At 38.4% G+C, this 18,352-nt stretch overlaps 2 protein-coding genes across 2 annotated transcripts in view; one reads left to right on the top strand and one right to left on the bottom strand.

Annotated features, from left to right (window-relative positions):
* Nucleotides 1-18,352, bottom strand: part of Catsperb (cation channel sperm associated auxiliary subunit beta) — a 185,433-nt gene that overhangs the window by 28,780 nt on the left and 138,301 nt on the right. Inside the window, exons 17-18 of the mRNA XM_013349585.1 lie at nucleotides 14,221-14,414; nucleotides 1,563-1,898 (exon numbers count right to left, since the gene is read on the bottom strand). Coding sequence (XP_013205039.1) covers nucleotides 1,563-1,898; nucleotides 14,221-14,414 — 530 coding nt within the window. The remainder of the gene's footprint in view (nucleotides 1-1,562; nucleotides 1,899-14,220; nucleotides 14,415-18,352) is intronic.
* Nucleotides 10,350-11,068, top strand: LOC102002506 (histone H3.3-like). Its single transcript, XM_005343459.3, has one exon. It carries the CDS (start codon nucleotides 10,350-10,352, stop codon nucleotides 10,758-10,760), a length of 411 nt encoding a protein of 136 aa, XP_005343516.1. The 3' UTR covers nucleotides 10,761-11,068.

Below are 18,352 nucleotides of genomic sequence, written 5' to 3'. Positions count from 1 at the left end.
AATTAAAAAAAATTTAATAAAAGAGAAATTTTTTTAAAAAATTTTTAAAAAAAGCGTGACTCAAATGGGATAAAACATCTGACATCTCTGACTTGATGTCCCATAACAGACACCTAGAAACTTCTTTTGTTAAAAAGCATAGACTCTCACTAGGTCCAGCAGGACACTAAAAGACAAAATCCTGGCTTTCCCACCTCCACAGAAACCCTGATGAGCGGAGTGTACAGAAGGAAGAGATCATTTCAGTTCACAGTTCAATGTGCAGTCCATTCTGATGGGGAAGTCAAGTTGAAGCTGCCAGGTATTTCATCTACAGCCAAGAAGTAGAGAGCAGTACACTAATACGCACTGGTTCTCAGCTTGTTTGTGCCAGTTCACACAATCTAGGTGAATGGGCCCACCTGCAATTAAGATGGGTCTTCCCACATCGATTAATGTAATCAAGATAATCCCTCGGATGCGTGCACAGAGGCCTTTCATTACTCTTGTGTGTACATGATTGTATGTGTGTGTTCAAGTGTGGTCCATGGATGCCATGGTAAGCTTATGCTGATCAGAGGACCACTTATGGGAATTAATTCTGTCTTTCCATTGTGGGATCCAGAGGCCAAACTCGGGTTGTCTGAGTTGCATGGCAAGTGTTTATATCCACTGAGCCCTTACATTTTTCATTATTATTGTATATTTGTGTACTTACTCACTTTATAATATGTGAGTGTGAGTGAGTGTGTCTTGCGTATTCATGTGAGTGTGTGCATGAGATGGTGCTCTTGGGAAGGCCAGAGGACTACGTAAGGGACTTGGCTCTTAGTTCTCTCCCTTTACTGTGTTGATCGTGGTTCTCAGGTAACAGTCTTGGTGGAAAAATGCCCTAATTTGCTAAAACATCTTGGCAGTCTAGGCTTACAGGCTTTTATAATAAATATACTAAAATCTAAGATATAGTATAGTATTTTATGTAAAATCCATTTTGGCTTGAATTAAATGCCTACAGTAGGGATTAAAGATATGGCTTAGTGGCTAAAGGCTCTTGAGAATCTTATAGAGGAACTTGCTTTGATTCCCAGCATGCACATGGTATCTTACAACATGTGTCCTTGAGTTCCAGGGGGCTTGATACCCTCTTTGAACCATGGACAGATATATGGTGAAGATGCATTCAGCCAAAACACTCATAGACACAAAATAAAAGTAAATCTATTTTTTTAAAAAAATACCTAAGACAAATATTTTCATACCAAAGAAATGAAAAGGTTTTCATTTAGAAGGTCAACAAAAATCTATGTTATCCTATGATAGAAGTTTTGACTGCTCATTATCTTCATTTCCTCATTTTATAGAATGATTATTATCTAGACTTTGGAGCAACTATAAACATTAAAAATATTTATAAAAATTTAATATAGAACTAGAATGAAGTCATTAACCGTAATTAGAATGTACTTCTGTTAGTAGTAGAATCCTAGCAATCGTGAAAGCCAAAATGAATATCAAAGAGTTATGTTTTATACAAAAGAAAAGAAAAAACTCCTTTTTATGTTCTCAGTAAAAATCCAACTTACCACGTGTATTAGGTATCAACTTAAGCTCATAATTCACTTTGTTTCCCACATCAATATACTTCACAACGTTGGGGGATAACATATCATGATCATTTTGTTGAACCCAATAATTACATGGTCTTAAAATTATGTTCCAATTCCGTCCATTAACTGTGCCAAAGTCAAATAAGTACCAAGAGTGTACTGGAAAGGTCAAATTTGATGTTACTGTAAGAGGCATAGTGGCCAGCGATAAAGCATTCTTTGAATCTTCAATTTCTGTGATCAGGAAGCTGCTGTAGCCAGGTTTCACCACAGTCTTTTCTCTATCTGAATTTTTAAAGATTACTGTATTATCTGGAGATAAAACAGAAGATTTGGTATGAAAGAAAATAGTTAATTTTCACTAAACATATGTGATCATAATTAATGAATTTTTCATCTGAGTTTTGAAGCTACGATCATAGTCTGAGAACACATTTTCCAAACTGCAGTTACAACTAAAACAGTGTTTTACAGGAAGTTCATTAAGAATATGTGCTACACACAAATAGAATCAGGACCAGATGAACATCTGGTCCCCTAAGGAAATAGAAGCAGTCATAAAAAGTCTCCCAACTAAAAAGAAGAAGAAAAAAGTGAATGGATTTAGTGTAAAACTCTACCAAAACATCAAAGAAGAGCTAATACCTATACTCCTCAAATTGTTCCACACAATAGAAACAGAAGGAACATTGTCAAACTCTTTTTATAAGGCTGCAATTACCCTGATACTCAAACCACATAAAGATGCAACCAAGAAAGAAAATTACAGACCACCACTCTCCCAAACAAACACTGATGCAAAAATGCTCAATAAAATACTAGCAAATCAAATCCAAGAACACATCAACAAAAATCATCCACCATTATCAATTTAGCTTCATTCATGAGATGCAGGGATGGTTCAACATATGAAAATCTGTCAATGTAATCCACCATATAAGTAAACTGAAAGAAAAAAAACATATGATCATCTCATCAGATGCTGAAAAAGCCTTTGACAAAATCCAATGCCCTTTCATGATAAAGGTCTTGGAGAGATCAGGGATAGAAGAAACATATCTAAACATTATAAAAGCAATATACAGCAAGCCGACAGCCAACATCAAATTAAATGGAGAGAAACTCAAAGTGATTCCACTAAAATCAGGAACAAGACATAGTTGTCCACTCTCTCCATATCTATTCAACATAGTACTATAAGCTCTAGCTAGAGCAATAAGACAACAAAAGGAGACCAGGGGGATACAAATTGGAAAGTAAGAAGTCAAAGTTTTGCTATTTGCAGATGATATGATAGTATACATAGTGACCCCCATTTAAAGGGGGTTGATTTCAAACTGTTATTGTTTGTAGTCAATCTCTTTTGAAAGGAAGGAAGAGGTATATGATATAGAAATGATGGGGGAAATGGTAGATTATTGAATATGCTTTAATCCAAAAAACTGTTAATCTCAAAATATTTTTCATTAGTATGGATTTTAGTTTATTGATATAAATTTAATGTTAAATTTGTTATACTATATGTACATTTCTACTCTTGTTTAACATGGTGTTTATACAGCTCAATTTAAAATGTAATATATAATTTAAAATGCACATTTACAAAAATACAGTTAGTCATCTATAATAGTCCAACTTAAAGTAATGTTAGTAAGACTTTTTGGATATATAAAGATATACTCCAAATAGTTAATCTTCAAACACTTCAAAGATATACAGAAAAAGGCTTGTAAAAAGGTTTGCATAACTTAGAATTCTTTTGACATGAGATACATCTGCTCCTAGCAACACTGATCTACTCCTGAGAGGATAGTGGGCACCAAAGACACTCCATATAGAGTTTGTTTTCTTTTTTATTGATTTTTATTGAGTTCAACATTTTCTCTGCTCCACTCCGTACCCCTTCCCTCCCCTTCAGCCCTCTTCCAAAGGTCCCCATGCTCCCAATTTACTCAGGAGATCTTGTCTTTTTCTACTTCCCATGTACACTAAAACTATGTATGTCTCTTTTAGAGTCCTCATTGTTGTCTACTTTCTCTGGGATTGTGAATTGTAGGCTGGTTTTCTTTGCTTTATGTTTAAAAACCACTTATGAGTGAGGGTGTGAAAATTATCTTTCTGTGTCTCAGTTACCTCACTCAAAATGATGTTTTCTAACTCCATCAATTTTCCTTCAAAATTCAAGATGTCGTTTTTTTTTTCTCTGCTATACCACATATTCCTTATCCATTCTTCAGTCAAGGGGTATTTAGGTGGTTTCCAGGTTCTAGCTATGGCAAACAATGCTGCTATGAACATAGTTGAACACATGTCCTTGTGGCACGATTGAGCGTCCTTTCAATATATACACAAAAGTGGATTACTGGGTCTTGAGGAAGGTTGTCTCCTAATTTTCTGAGAAATCACCATACAGACATCCAAAGCGACTGCACCAGTTTGCTCTCCCACCAGCAATGCAGGAGTGTTCCCTTTACCCCACAACCTCTCCAGCATAAGTTGTCATCAATGTTTTTGATCTTGGTCATTCTTACAGGTGTAAGATGGAAATCAGAGTTGTTTTGATTTGCATTTATCTGATGACTAAGGATGCTAAGCAATCCCTTAAGTGTCTTTCAGCCATTTTAGATTCCTCTGTTGAGAGTTCTCTGTTTAGGTCTGTACTCCAATTTTTATTGGATTATTGTTCTTTTGAGGACCAATGTCTTGAGTTCTTTGTATATTTTGGAGATCAGACCTCTGTCTGATGTAAGGTTAGTGAAGACCTTTTAGCATTCTGTAAGCTGTCGTTTTGTCATGTTGACCATGTCCTTTGTTTTACAAAATCTTTTCAGTTTCAGGAGATCCACTTATTAATTGTTTCTCTAAGTGTTTGTGATGCTAGGGTTCTATTTAGGAAGTGGTCTCCTGTGCCAATGCATTCAAGTGTACTTTCCAATTTCTTTTCTATAAGGTTCAGTGTTGCTGGATTTACGTTGATGTCTTTGATCCATTTGAACTTGAGTTTTGTGCATGTTGATAGATATGGATCTGTTTTCATTCCTCTACATGTGGGCATCCAGTTAGCTAGCACCATTTATTAAATATGCTTTTTTCCATTTTATAGTTTTTGCTTCATTGTCAAAAATCAGGTCTTGGAATGTATATGGATTAATATCCAGATCATCAATTTGGTTCCATTGGTCCTCCTGTCTGGTCTTATGCCAATACGAGGCTGTTTTCAGTATTGAAGCTCTATGGTAGGGTTTGAAATCAGGAATTGTGATGCTTCCAGAAATTCTTTTATTGTACAGGATTGTTTTGGCTATCCTGTATTTTTTCCTTTTCCATGTAAAATTGGGTACCGTTCTTTCAAGGTCTGTGAAGAATTTTGTTGAGATTTAGATGGGCATTGCATATAACCTGTAGAATGCTTTTGGTAAATTTGCCATTTTTACTATGTTAATTCTACCTACCCAATAACATGGGAGACCACTTCACTTTCTGGTGTCTTCTTCAATCTCTTTCTTCAAACAATTTAAGTTCTTGTCATACAGATCTTCCACTTGTTTGGTTAGAGTTACTCCACGATATTTTATGCTTTTTGTGGCTATTGTGAAGGGTGAGGTTTCTCTGGTGTCATTCTTAGCCCTTTTATCATTTGTATACAGGAGAGCTACTGATTTTTTTAGTTAATTTTGTATCCTTCTACATTACTGAAAGTGCTTATGAATTGTAGAAGTTCCTTGGTAAAATTTTTGGGGTTGCTTATGTAAACTATCATATCATCAACAAATAGTGAGAGTTTGACATCTTTTCCAATTTTTTCCCTTTGATAGCCTTTTGGTGTTTTATTGCTCTAGTTAGCACCTCAAGAAATATATTGAATAGAAATGGAGAGAGTGGAAAACATTGTCTTGCTCCTGATTTCAGTGAGGTCACTGTGAATTTCTCTCCATTTAGTTTGATGTTGGCTGTGGTTTGCTGTATATTGCCTTTGTTATGTTTAGGTATGTTCCTTGTATCCCTGTTTTCTCCAAGGCCTTTATCATGAAGAGATGTTATATTTTGTCAAAAGCTTTTTAGGCAACTAATGAGATGATTATGTGGCTTTTATTTTTTCAGTTTGTTTATATGGTGGATTACATTGACAGATTTTTTTATGTTGAACAATCCCTGCATCTCTGGGATGAAGCCTACTTGATCATGTTGGATGATGGTTCTGATGTGTTCTTGAATTCGATTTGCCAGTATTTTATTAAGTATTTTTGCATCAATGTTCATGAGTGAGATTGGTCTGTAATTCTCTTTCTTAGTAATGTCTTTCTGTGGTTTGGGTATCAGGGTAATTGTAGCTTCATAGAAAGAGTTTGGCAATGTTCCTTCTGTTTCTATTGTGTGATATAAATTGAGGATTGTTGATATTAGTTCTTCTTTGAAAATCTTGTAGAATTCTGAGCTGAATTAATTTGCTTATCTGGTCTTGATTTAATTTTGGTAAGTAATATTTATTCAGAAAGCTGTCCATTTCCTTTAAATTTTCCAATTTTGTGGAGTACAGGTTTTCAAAATATGACCTCATGATTCTCTGTATTTCCTCCCTGCCTGTTGTTATATTGCCCTCCTCATTTCTGATTTTGTTAATTTGGATATTCTCTCTCTGCCTTTTGGTTAGTTTGGATAAAGGTTTGTCTATTTTGTTGATTTTCTTGAAGAACCAACTCTTTGTCTCATTGATTCTTTGTATTCTTTTCTTTGCTTCTATTTTGTTGATTTCAGCCCTCAATTTATTTCCTGCCATCTAGTTCTCTTGAATGAGTTTGCTTCTTTTTGTTTGAAAGTTTTCAAATGTTCTGTTAATTCACTAGTGTGGGATTTTTCCAGCTTCTTTATGTAGGCATTTAGTGCTATGAACTTGCCTCTTAACACTACTTTCATTGTGTCCCATAAATTTAGGAATGTTGTGTGGTCATTTTCATTGAATTTTGGGAAGTCTTTAATTTCTCCCTTAATTTCTTTCTTGATGTTTCAGATAAGCATTAATTTCTATGGGTTTGTGGGTTTTCTGAAATTAGTATTGCTGTTGACTTCTAGTTTTGAATCATTGTGATCTGATAAGATACACAGGGTTATTCCATATTTTTTGTATCTGTTGAGGTTTGTTTTGTTACCATGTATGTGAGTATTTTTGAGAAGGTTTCATGGGGTGCTGAGAAGAAGGTATATTGTTTTATGTTTGAATGGAATATTCTATAGATGTCTGTTAAGTCCATTTGAGTCATAACATCGGTTAGTTCCCTTATTTCTCTGTTCATTTTTTCTTTATTGTCTTTATTTCAGTTTTCAAGTCTTGAATAGTTTTTTCATATGTTTAATTGCTTTTTCTTGGTTTCTTTAAGGGGTTTTCTGATGTCTTCCAATTTTTTGTTTGTCTTTCCTCCATTTCTTTGAGGGAATTTCTCATTTCCTCCTTAAGAGTTTCAAACATTCTCCTGAAGTTATTCTTTAGGTCATTTTCTTCTGCTTCATTTATATTTGGTTGTTCAAGTCTTCCTGCTATAGGGTTTTTAGGTTTTACTGGTGTCATGTTGCTCTTTATGGTGTTATGTGTGTTCTTACCTTATCTATTCATCTTTTCCTCTAATATGGCTGGTTGGGGCTGGCTGTGATTCTGTTGATTAATATTCTAGATGCCAGTGAATCCAAGGCTCAGATAGTTGATCCTCATGGTACAGTCAGTGCAGTGCCATGGTTGTAGTTACCCCTTTGGTCACTTTGTATTCCTGGAAGTTACTCAGCACTCCCAGAGTTTGCTCCATTCCCTTGGAGTTTGCTGTCTCGGGCCTGCTCTAGCTGAGTTTTTTGGCTCAGACCTGTTTCTCTAAATGTCCTGGTCTGGATTCATTCCTGCAAAGGTCTCTGGCTTGGGGTTGGTCCTATAAGGGACTCTGGCCCAGGTCTACTCCCTCAGAGTTTCCAGGTTTGGGTAAGTCCAGACCCACAGAGGTCTTGGCTCAAGCCTACTCCCTCTGAGGTCCTAGACTCATGACTGGACCCACAGAGATCCCTGCCTACTCTCTCAGAGGTCTCAGATTCATGCCCAGATCCACAGAGACCCTGGCTCAGACCTAGTTCCTTGAAGGTACTAGACTCACGCCCAGAACCACAGGGGTACTGGCTTGGGTCTACTCCCTTGAATGTCCTAGATTCACGTCTGGACCCTCAATGGTCTCTGGCTCTGGCTCACTCATTCAGCAGTTGCTCCCCTGTACCTGTTCCTGTGGCGTTCCACTGTCTCAGGTCTGCTGGGGCCCAGGTCACTGGCTCAGCCCTGGTTCGCCAATGTCCTGTACTGGATCCATTCCCATTCACATGGAGCTTGCTTTTTCAGGCCCACTCCAGCCTAGGTAGCTGGTTCAGTCCCACTCCTGTGGAATTTGTTGCCTCAGGCCCACTCGAGCCCAAGGTAGAGTTGCTTGCCTCAGGCCTACATTGGTCTAGGTTACAGGATTTGACCTATTTCTGTAAATCCTGGTCTGGATCTGCTCCTGAAGAAGTCCCTGGCTTGAAGTTGATCCTGCAAAGGTCTCTGGCTCCAGTCTGCTCCCTTGGGGTTCCCAGGATCAGGTACACTCAGACCCACAGAGGATCTGGCTCAGGCCTACTCCCTGAGAGGTCCCAAACTCACGCTGAGACCCGCAGACGTTTCTGGTTCCTGCCTATACCCTTTGATATCCCAGACCAATGCCTGGACTTACAGAGGTCCTGATTCAAGCCTACTCCCCCTGAGGTCCCAGACTCAAGCCTGGCCCCACAGAGATCTCTGGTTTCTGCCTACTCTCTGGAGGTCCCAGATTCATGTCCAGACCCTCAGAGGTTTCTGGCTCTGGTTCACTCACTCAGTGGTTGCTCCCCTGTACCTATTCCTGTGGAGTTCTGCTATCTCAGGTCTGCTCTGTCCCAGGCCACTGGCTCAGTCCTCGAGTTTGTTATCTTCTTGAAAAAACTGGACTATTGGGAATAAAAACTGCCCTTGCCTCAACTGCTGACAGTAAGTAAAATGTCTATTCCATAAAAGCAAGACACAAGCAAAAGTGACTGCCCAACTTGGCCAAGACATAGCAAATAGTCCTTCAAATTTTTCTGCTTCTGAAAGTGGTCTGTCAGATAATTCAGGCCTCTAAGCCAAAGATGGATGCCCTAACATCACAGAGAAATCTTGGGTGACTGCTAAAGCAGCTAGCTGTTTCAGTCATTTCTTACTTTTTTGTGTTTTTGGAAGTTGCTTATTTGAACTTCCTGCTTACTCAGGTAATATTATTTCCTTCTCAGGTCTTTGATTGAGTTGAATACTAGATAGTTATATTTTTCCTTAGTTATAATAAAAAGGTAAATTAGATATAAAACTTTAAACTCACCAATATAGGATAGATAATTAAATATTTTAATTATGTCAAATGCAAATACACCAGATATTGCAACTATAATTCTTACTGATAACTGTTTTATTATCTGTAATTTTACTATGCTAAACCTCAAACCTCCCTTTTGTGTTATACAGAAAGGGGAAATGCTGTGGATAACACTTCTGTATGCTGTGAATATATGTTTCTCTCATTGGTTGATTAAAAAAACTGCTTTGACCTGTAGCAAGAGAAAATATACTTAGGTGGGAAAGCCAAAGTAAATACAGAAAGAAATAAGAGCAGAGTTGGGAGAGACATAAACCGGTGGCCCAAAAAACAATATACCAGCAGAACAGTAAAAGTCATGGCCACATGGCAATACATAAATTAATAGAAATGGATTCACTTAAATGTAAGAGCTAATTAGCAATAAACCTGAACTATAGGCCAAACAGTTTATAATTAATATTAAGCCTCTGAGTCATTACTTACAATCAGCTGCCAGACCAGGCAGTGCTGTGGAATAATCCTCTTGTACACTGTAAAGATTGGCACTCTAATTGGTTTAATAAATGCTGACTGACCAGTAGCCAGGCAGGAAGAATAGATGGGGCAACCAAATTAAGGATGATGGGAAGGAGAAAGGTAGAGTCAGGAGATGCTAACCAGGCCCAAAAAGAGCAAGATAAGCATGCCATACTGAGAAAAGGTACTGATATGTAACAGAGTGAAAATAAGGAATATGAATAACTTAAAATGTAAGAGGTAGTTAGTAATAAGCCTGAGCTATTTGTGGAACATTTATAAGTAATATTAAACCTCTGTGTGATAATTTGGGAAGTGGTTGCTGAATATTTGGGACCAAGCCACTCCAAGACAGAAAACTTCCAGGTACAGGGTAGGATAGAAAAGCATGTTTACAAAAATATTTTTCAAAGCCGGGCGGTGGTGGCGCACGCCTTTAATCCCAGCACTCGGGAGGCAGAGGCAGGCGGATCTCTGTGAGTTCGAGACCAGCCTGGTCTACAGAGCTAGTTCCAGGACAGGCTCCAAAACCACAAAGAAACCTTGTCTCGAAAAACCAAAAAAAAAAAAAAAAAAAAAATATTTTTCAAAAATACTTTAAAATCATAGAAGAAAATCTCCCTAACTTAAAGGAGGTACATCCATTAATAAAAAAAAAATCCTCATGACACATGATAATCAAACCACTAAGAAAGGATATAAAATGTTGGATAGGGAAAAGACCAAGTCACATATAAAAGTAGGCTTACTAGGTGTTCGAAGCCATCGCCGCGCCACCGCAGCTCTCTAACGCCTCCTCTCGCTTGCCGAGCTCCAGCCGAAGGAGAAGAGGGGTAAGTAAGGAGGTGCCCATACCATGGCTCATACAAAGCAGACTGCCGGTAAATCCACAGGTGGTAAAGCACCCAGGAAGCAACTGGCTACAAAAGCCGCTCGCAAGAGTGCGCCCTCTACTGGAGGGGTGAAGAAACCTCATCGTTACAGGCCTGGTACTGTGGCACTCCGTGAAATCAGACGCTATCAGAAATCCACTGAACTTCTGATCCCCAAACTCCCCTTTCAGTGTCTGGTGCGAGAAATTGCTCAGGACTTCAAAACAGATCTGAGCTTCCAGAGTGCAGCTATTGGTGCTTTGCAGGAGGCAAGTGAGGCATATCTGGTTGGCCTTTTTGAAGATACCAACCTGTGTGCTATCCATGCCAAACGTGTAACAATTATGCCAAAAGATATCCAGCTAGCACGCTGCATGCGCGGAGAACGTGCTTAAGAGTCCACTATGAGGGGAAACATTTCATTCTCAAAAAAAATTTTTCCTCTTCTTCCTGTTATCAGTAGTTCTGAATGTTAGATATTTTTTCCATGGGGTCAAAAGGTACCTAAGTATATGATTGCGAGTGGAAAAATAGGGGACAGAAATCAGGTATTGGCAGTTTTTCCATTTTCATTTGTGTGTGAATTTTTAATATAAATGCAAGATGTAAAGCATTAATGCAAGCAAAATGTTTCAGTGAACACATTTCAACAGTTCAACTTTATAAAAATTATAAATAAACCTGTTAAAATTTTCTAGAAAAAAAAGAAGGCTTACTAGAATAACACCTCACTTCTCTGTAGAAACTGAAAACCGGAAGGGTCTGAATAGATGCACTACAAAATCTGAGAGATCTCAGATGCCAACCCCAGCTACTATATCCAGCAAAACTATCATTCACAATCAATGGAGAAAAAACAACATTCCATAATAAAACCCACATGTAAGCAATTTCTATCTACCAATCTAGATCTTTAGAAGGCACTAAAAGAAAAGCTTCTGTCTGAAGAGGTTAACTACACCCAAGAAAACACAAGGAATAAATAATCCCAGAACAGTAATCAAATGAGGGAGAAAAAACCCACATCATAACAACAAAATAACAAAGTTCAATAAACACTGCACAATAATTCTCAACACTAATATTCTCAATTCCTTAATAAAAAGACACAGACTAACAGATTTGACTTGAAAGTAGAAGCCATTTTTTATGATGCATCCAAGAAACACATCTGACTATCAAGAATAGGCATCAACTCAAACAAAAAGAATGGAAAGGGGTAGCAGGCAGGTGTATTATCATACAAAATATACTTCAAACTGAAACTAATCAGAAGAGATAATGAAGGACACTACATACTCACTAAAGGAAAAAATACACCAAGATGATATGGCAATTCTAAACATTTATGCAGGAAACACAATGGTACCCAATTAATTAAAGAAACACTACAATAGTTAGAATCACATACTGACACCACACAGTGATAGTGGTGACATCAATACCCCACTCTCACCAATAGACATGTCATCCAGACAAAACTAAACAGAAAAATGCTGGAGATAAATATCATAAATTAATGAACTTAACAGACATCTACAGAGAATTTCACCCAAACACCAAGAATATACTTTCTTCTCAGCATAGCATGGAACTTTTGCCAAACTTGATCTTGGACTTGGATACAAAGCAAGTCTCAACAGATACAAGAAAAATGAAGCAACACAATGCATCCTATCTGTCATAAATTAAAACTGGATTTCTTACTGGGCTTAAGGCCCATTCTGTGAGATAGAACTCACTCCTGACACTGCTAAGGAGCTGAAGAGCCTGAGACTGCATACGCTATGGCTTAGGGGAAACCAAATGCTATTATTCAGATAAAGGAGCACAGCAATAAAATGACTTGTAATGACTTCCTCTGTGCCTATGTATCAGTGCTTCACTCAGCCCTCATCAGAGGCCCTGCTCACAGTAGATATGGGAACATGACACACACAGAGTCTGCTCAGGCAGGGTAGGTCTCATGCCCAGGAATAGTTCGCTAACACAGAGCAAACTCAATGGTATTTTTGTAGGCTTTTTGTCTTATTTTGCTTTGTTTGGGTATTTTTGTTTTATTCATCTTTTGTTTGTGTATTTTGGTTTCTGTTTTGTGTGGGAGAACATTGTGCATTGGTTGTTGGTTTATAGAGGTGACATAAAGTTGGAAGAATAAAATGCTGGGGAGGAAGAATTAGGGGGAGGAGAAACTTGATCAAAATATATTTTATGATTTTTTTCAATAAAAAGGAAAAACAATACAGGTTCTTGCTCTGTAGTTGAGGGTCACCTTGAATTCATGATTCTCCTGTCTCAGAATCCCAAATGAACCACCTGGTGGTATTCGGGTTTACTACAGTACTTCTTCCTCTGTTTTTACCTCTCTGTGTGCTGGAGATTGAACCCAGAGCCTTGTGCATGCTTGGTTTGACAAGGTGCAGGTTTGACAACTGGAGAAGTAATAGGAACCTAAAGTTTGACATGACCTCCCACCTGATGACTTGCCTTCATTTGGCTTCTCTGCTTTCCGCTGTGGCCTGTCTATATCAGCTGTCTAGTCACAAAGACAAAGAGATCTTCTTAAACTCAAATGAGACCAGTGATTTTCTAGCAAAACCCTGTAATGGCTTACCAGTAACTCAAAGTAAAACCTAAATTTTTTACTAAATTAAAAAGGTTTTAATTATGTGTAGTTATGTGTGTTTGTATGAATATAGGTGTCCTCAGAGAGCAGCGGCAATGAATTCCCTGGAGTTGGAGTTCCAGGCTGTTCTAAGTGACTGAGTTTGGTGATAGGAACTGAATTTGGGTCTCCTAGAAAAGTAGTATATATCTATCTAGCCCCAAACCTTATTAACATCTTATAATAATTATAAATAAAGATGTCTTTTATCATAATAGATTCAAAATCTCTTCTTTTACTTTTTTCTTTTCTTTTTTTGTTTTGTTTGTTTTCTGGTTTTTTGAGACAGGTTTCTCTGTAGCTTTGGAGCCTGTCTTGAAACTAGCTTTTGTAGACCAGGCTGGGTTTGAATTCACAGAGATCCGCCTGCCTCTGCCTCCCAAGTGCTAAGATTAAAGGCGTGTGCCACCACCACCTCCTTCAAATTCATTTTTATTAGGTAGGGCAAAAATGTCAAATTCTATGAAAAGAATTGGCACTAATTCTCACTATGCCCCTTTGGCTAGCTTGGAACTTGATATCTCTATCAGATTGGCCAGAAACTCACAATGATCTGCCAGCCTCTACCTCCTAAATGCTCGGATTAGAGGTGTTACATCATCATTCCTGGCCTCTTAAAAAATTAAAAATACATTTCAAATGTATTTTTAATTGACACAAAAATCCTATTTTCTCTTACTTCTTCTGGCCACTGTTTAAAACAAAATAAGTCTCACTATGATGGATAATAAATACTACTACTAATAATATATAAGTGATTATTATGTTATAAACATCCTGCAACCTGAGTATCTGAAAATTTTGGTTAGTTGACAGTTGGACTAGAATTGGAGAGTAAGGATAGTTCCTGTAATGGTAGCCTACTTCCCTAGTATATACAAGGCTTTAGGTTCAATCTCCAATCACACACACACATACACACACACACACACACACACACACACAAAACATATTATAAAGGAACATGAAGTCTTCCCAAATGCAATGTTTTGTAGCCATCAGAAACAGATTGTATTTTTATACTTACCTTGTGTTGTAACTCATTCTAGCTTGTCGTTGGTGGTGCACGCCTTTAATCCCAGCACTCGGGAGGCAGAGGCAGGCAGATCTCTGTGAGTTTGAGGACAGCCTGGTCTACAAAAGCTAGTTCCAGGACAGGCTTCAAAGCTACAAAGTAAATCGTGTCTTACCTTGTGTTGTAATAGTAATGCGATAAAAATGGTTTTTAAAACGTGAAATGGAAAGAGAAGCAGATACGCATTGGCTCTCCTGATCCGATTCTATTCCAAAAGGCTCAACCACTTCTGTGAGAATCGAGGTCTGGAATCCGAAAGGACCTTTGGTGTGTTCTAATAATTTTCTGATGATTCCAAGTCCATTTTTACTAAAAACAAACCAATAAACAAAAAATGGATATCCCAGTGGTTTAAATAAGCAGGCATATTAACATACAATCTACAAATAAAATATACCCATACTAGGATTGAAAATAGTAATATACCAACTACCAAATTACTACTTGACAAACAGTTGTTCAAAGATTTTAGTTGCTAACAAAATGAGATATACAACATAAATTTTCACACTTAAAATAGGCAGAGATTATCTATCATCTAACATATATCTATCTCTCATCAATTTATCTATCATCAATCTATTTATCATCTATATATCATCTTTTTAGTGCTGGGAATCAAACCTAGAACTCCGTGCATGTTAGACAAATGTTCTACCTCTGATCCACACCCCAGCCTATGAGTATTTTTAAATGTCACAGTTCAGCAGAGATGATACTTAAATGGAAATAGATGCACATTGGCTACACCTATGCTTGTAAATTAAGACAAGTTTCCTAAAAAGCAATTTAACACTTCACATTTAAATGAAAAAAATGAAAAATAAGGTCATGACTGCTCCTAAGTATGGTGGATATTTGCTCTCGATAAGAGGGACAGAATAATCAGAGGCATCTGGAAGGGTCCAGTGCAAAGAGCTTCTGGTTGTAAGGGGCTTTGGGAGTGCACAGCAGTGACAACTAGTATTTAATAAGTTCTCGCATCAGACATATAATTCCTGTTGGTAAACCCCACTTGGCAATGCTGTGGGCTTACTAGCTGTAAATGACTGGTTGTTTCTGTCCACAACTTTCTCAGGTGTCACTACTATGTCTTCCTAAGAAGAACAGCTGTAGGGTTCTTTCTTCCCTTTGGTGGTGTGTTTTACACTTATTGGGCACACATATAGCTGTGACGGTCAGGAAGATGATTTCTACTTAACTGTATAATTTTGATGATAGAAATAATACTAGGGTATTTTACATTGCTCAGACTGACATGTAATTCTCAGCCACAAAGCCAGCCTTTTACAGAGACAGCTAATTTTGGACTCCAGAGCAAACTCAAAGCAATCTTGTTGCCCCTGAAGATGAATATCTGGTTGTCCTAGAGACAAATACACGAGGTCATTTTCCCAGGTGTTTTACTTATTCAAGGTCAGGACAGCAGCAACTTTAGCAGACATTACATTTTTGCACATAGTCACGGGCTCAAGCTCAGGCTCAAGGTTCAGCCAATTGTTTACTGTCTGGGAACTCTCACCAGCAGAGAGCTATGTGTAGAGCCAAGAGTGACTCACTGGCTGGTCAATGTGCCATCTTTAGCCTAAGAGAAACTACATGACTTATCTTGTATTGCAAGAATGGGTCAAGCCCTGAAAATGTGACATGTAATTGTCCAGAGTTTGGCTGTGAGGAAAGGCATAGCGGTGTAGAGGAAGAAATTGTGTCAGATTCTGTAGGGCATGGCAGGAAAGGGGGCTATGCACAATGTGAGTGAGGCTGTGAGTGCTGAAACATGCAAGAAGGAACCTGAAGGTATGATACTACGGGAAGAATGGATGAAGATTATAGCTGTGGGGAGGAAAGGAAGATGAAGCTGTAAAAAAAGAAATGTAGAAGAGACATGTATGAAAAAGAAAGATGTATAACCATGTAAAAGATGTGTAAATGTGTGTGTGTGTAAGAGTATGGCTGTGTGGAGATATGTGGGACAGAGAAATTCTCAGAAAGATTTTTTTCAAGATGAAGTAAAGAGAAAGTTGCCATTAGAAAGGGTGTGTTTCTTTATTTCCCTTTAGATAGAGAAGTTTAGTTCTCATTGCACTGGTAGATTTTTTTTGCATATCCTGGGTGCTGATTGGAAACTGAACCCCCAGTTAGCCATAGTCCAGACTAAAGAGAGCCATAAAATGAGAGAGAGGGAGCAAGAAGAGAATAAAGAGGAAACAAAGGTAGAGAGGTTTTACAATCCCAGCACTGGGGAGATGGGTTCAGACACACACACACACACACACACACACACACACACACACACGGCAGGGGGGGGGGCTGGCAAGTAAGCCCAGAAAGAGCAACATGGCACACATCATCAGGCAACTGGAAATTAAAATAACAAAACCCTAAAGACTAACACTGTCAAATATTGGTAAGAATATATGAAAGACATTTTAATTTATTGCTAGTGGGAATGTAAAAAGGCACGGGGAATTAGGCAGTTCTTTCTCACCTCAAACATATTCTTACCATATACAATATTCCTGATTTTCACCCTTCCTCCATCCCAGCCGTCATGGGAGCAGGGAAGTATATATCTTAATTAAGGGAGCCATTTTAGGGTTGGCAAGAGAAGTGACTCTAGAGGGGTTCCCAGGTGCCCAAGGAGATGTTCCCAGCTTGTTCCTTGGGCAGCTGAGGAGAGGTTGCCTGAAATGGCCCTATCCTATAGCCACACTGATGAATATCTTGCATATCACCATAGAACCTTCATCTGGCGATGGATGGAGATAGAGATAGAGACCCACATTGGAGCACTGGACTGAGCTCCCAAGGTCCAAATGAGGAGCAGAAGGAGAGAGAACAAGAGCAAGGAAGTCAGGACTGTGAGGGGTGCACCCACCCACTGTGACGGTAGGGGCTGATCTAATGGGAGCTCACCAAGGCCAGCTAGACTGGGACTGAATGAGCATGGGATCAAACCGGACTCTCTGAACGTGGCTGACAATGAGGGCTGACTGAGAAGCCAAGGACAATGGCACTGGATTTTGATCCTACTGTATGTACTGGCTTTGTGGGAGCCTACTCTGTTTGAATGCTCACCTTCCTAGACCTGGATGGAGGGGGGAGGACCTTGGACCTCACACAGGGCAGGGAACCCTGACTGCTCTTCGGACTGGAGAGGGAGAGGGAGGGAATGGGGAGAAGGGGAGAAAAATGGGAAGAGGGGAGGAGGTGGAAATTTTTAATTAAAAAAATTAAATAAATAAAATAAAAAGATATAAGGAAAACAATATTCCTGATTTTTATCTAAGTGAACTGAAAAGATGTGTCTACACCAAAACCTGTGTGTGGATACTACTAGCATTGTGTTCATTAGGAGCAGCAGGAAAGTCTTCCAGTTGATGAATAGGTTGGAGCTGGTGAGATGCTTGGCATTTAAGAACACTGACTATTCTTCCAAAAGACATACTTTGATTCCCAACACCCACATGACAGCTCACAAACATCTGTAACTCCAATGCCTAAAAACCCAACGTCCCCTTCTGGCCATGGGCACTGCATACACATAGTGCACAGGTAGATGTATGTGTTGGCCAAACACCCACACATAAAACAATAAAAATAATTTAAAACAATGGATGAATGTTTATATAAACTGTGTTTCAAACAGTCAGTAGAATACTATTCATCACTAAATAATTATCAAGTCATTAGAAGATAATGGGTATCTTTTTAATTTTTTGAAATTAAAATATAATTAAATCACTTCCCACTTTCTTTTTCTCCCTCTAACTCCTCCAATATCAGCTCCTCCCTTATCCTGCTTCCTTTCAAATTTATTACCTCTTTTCCTCTAATTGTATATATAGTGTGCATATATACATACATATATATACTCTGCTTAGGTTTAGTCCATTTGGTGTGAACATAATTCCAAGGCTGACAATCTGATATTGGCTAACCAATTAAAGGTTAATGCCTGAGGAAGACTACTTTTTCCCACTCCCAGCACTCCTCAGCTGCCTCTAGTTCTTTGTTTACTGGTGGGACCCTATGAAATTTCCCCCTCCTATGTTAGCATGCCCAGTGATGTATTAACTGTTCAGGTCTTGTTTTAGCAGGATAATAGGAATCTTTTTTTAAAAAATGTTTTTATTTATTTATTTATTTATTATACATACAATATTCTGTCTGTGTGTATGTCTGCAGGCCAGAAGAGGGCACCAGACCTCATTACAGATGGTTGTGAGCCACCATGTGGTTGCCGG

Source organism: Microtus ochrogaster, chromosome 1 (assembly GCF_000317375.1).
Source record: "Microtus ochrogaster isolate Prairie Vole_2 chromosome 1, MicOch1.0, whole genome shotgun sequence".
Classification (NCBI taxonomy): Eukaryota; Metazoa; Chordata; class Mammalia; order Rodentia; family Cricetidae; genus Microtus; species Microtus ochrogaster.
Note: the sequence above shows the minus strand (reverse complement) of the source record. Positions and strands in the feature narration are given on the sequence as shown.

Excerpts from the sequence above, each read along its gene's own strand:
- LOC102002506 (XM_005343459.3), top strand. The coding sequence starts at position 10,350 with ATGGCTCATACAAAGCAGACTGCCGGTAAATCCACAGGTGGTAAAGCA.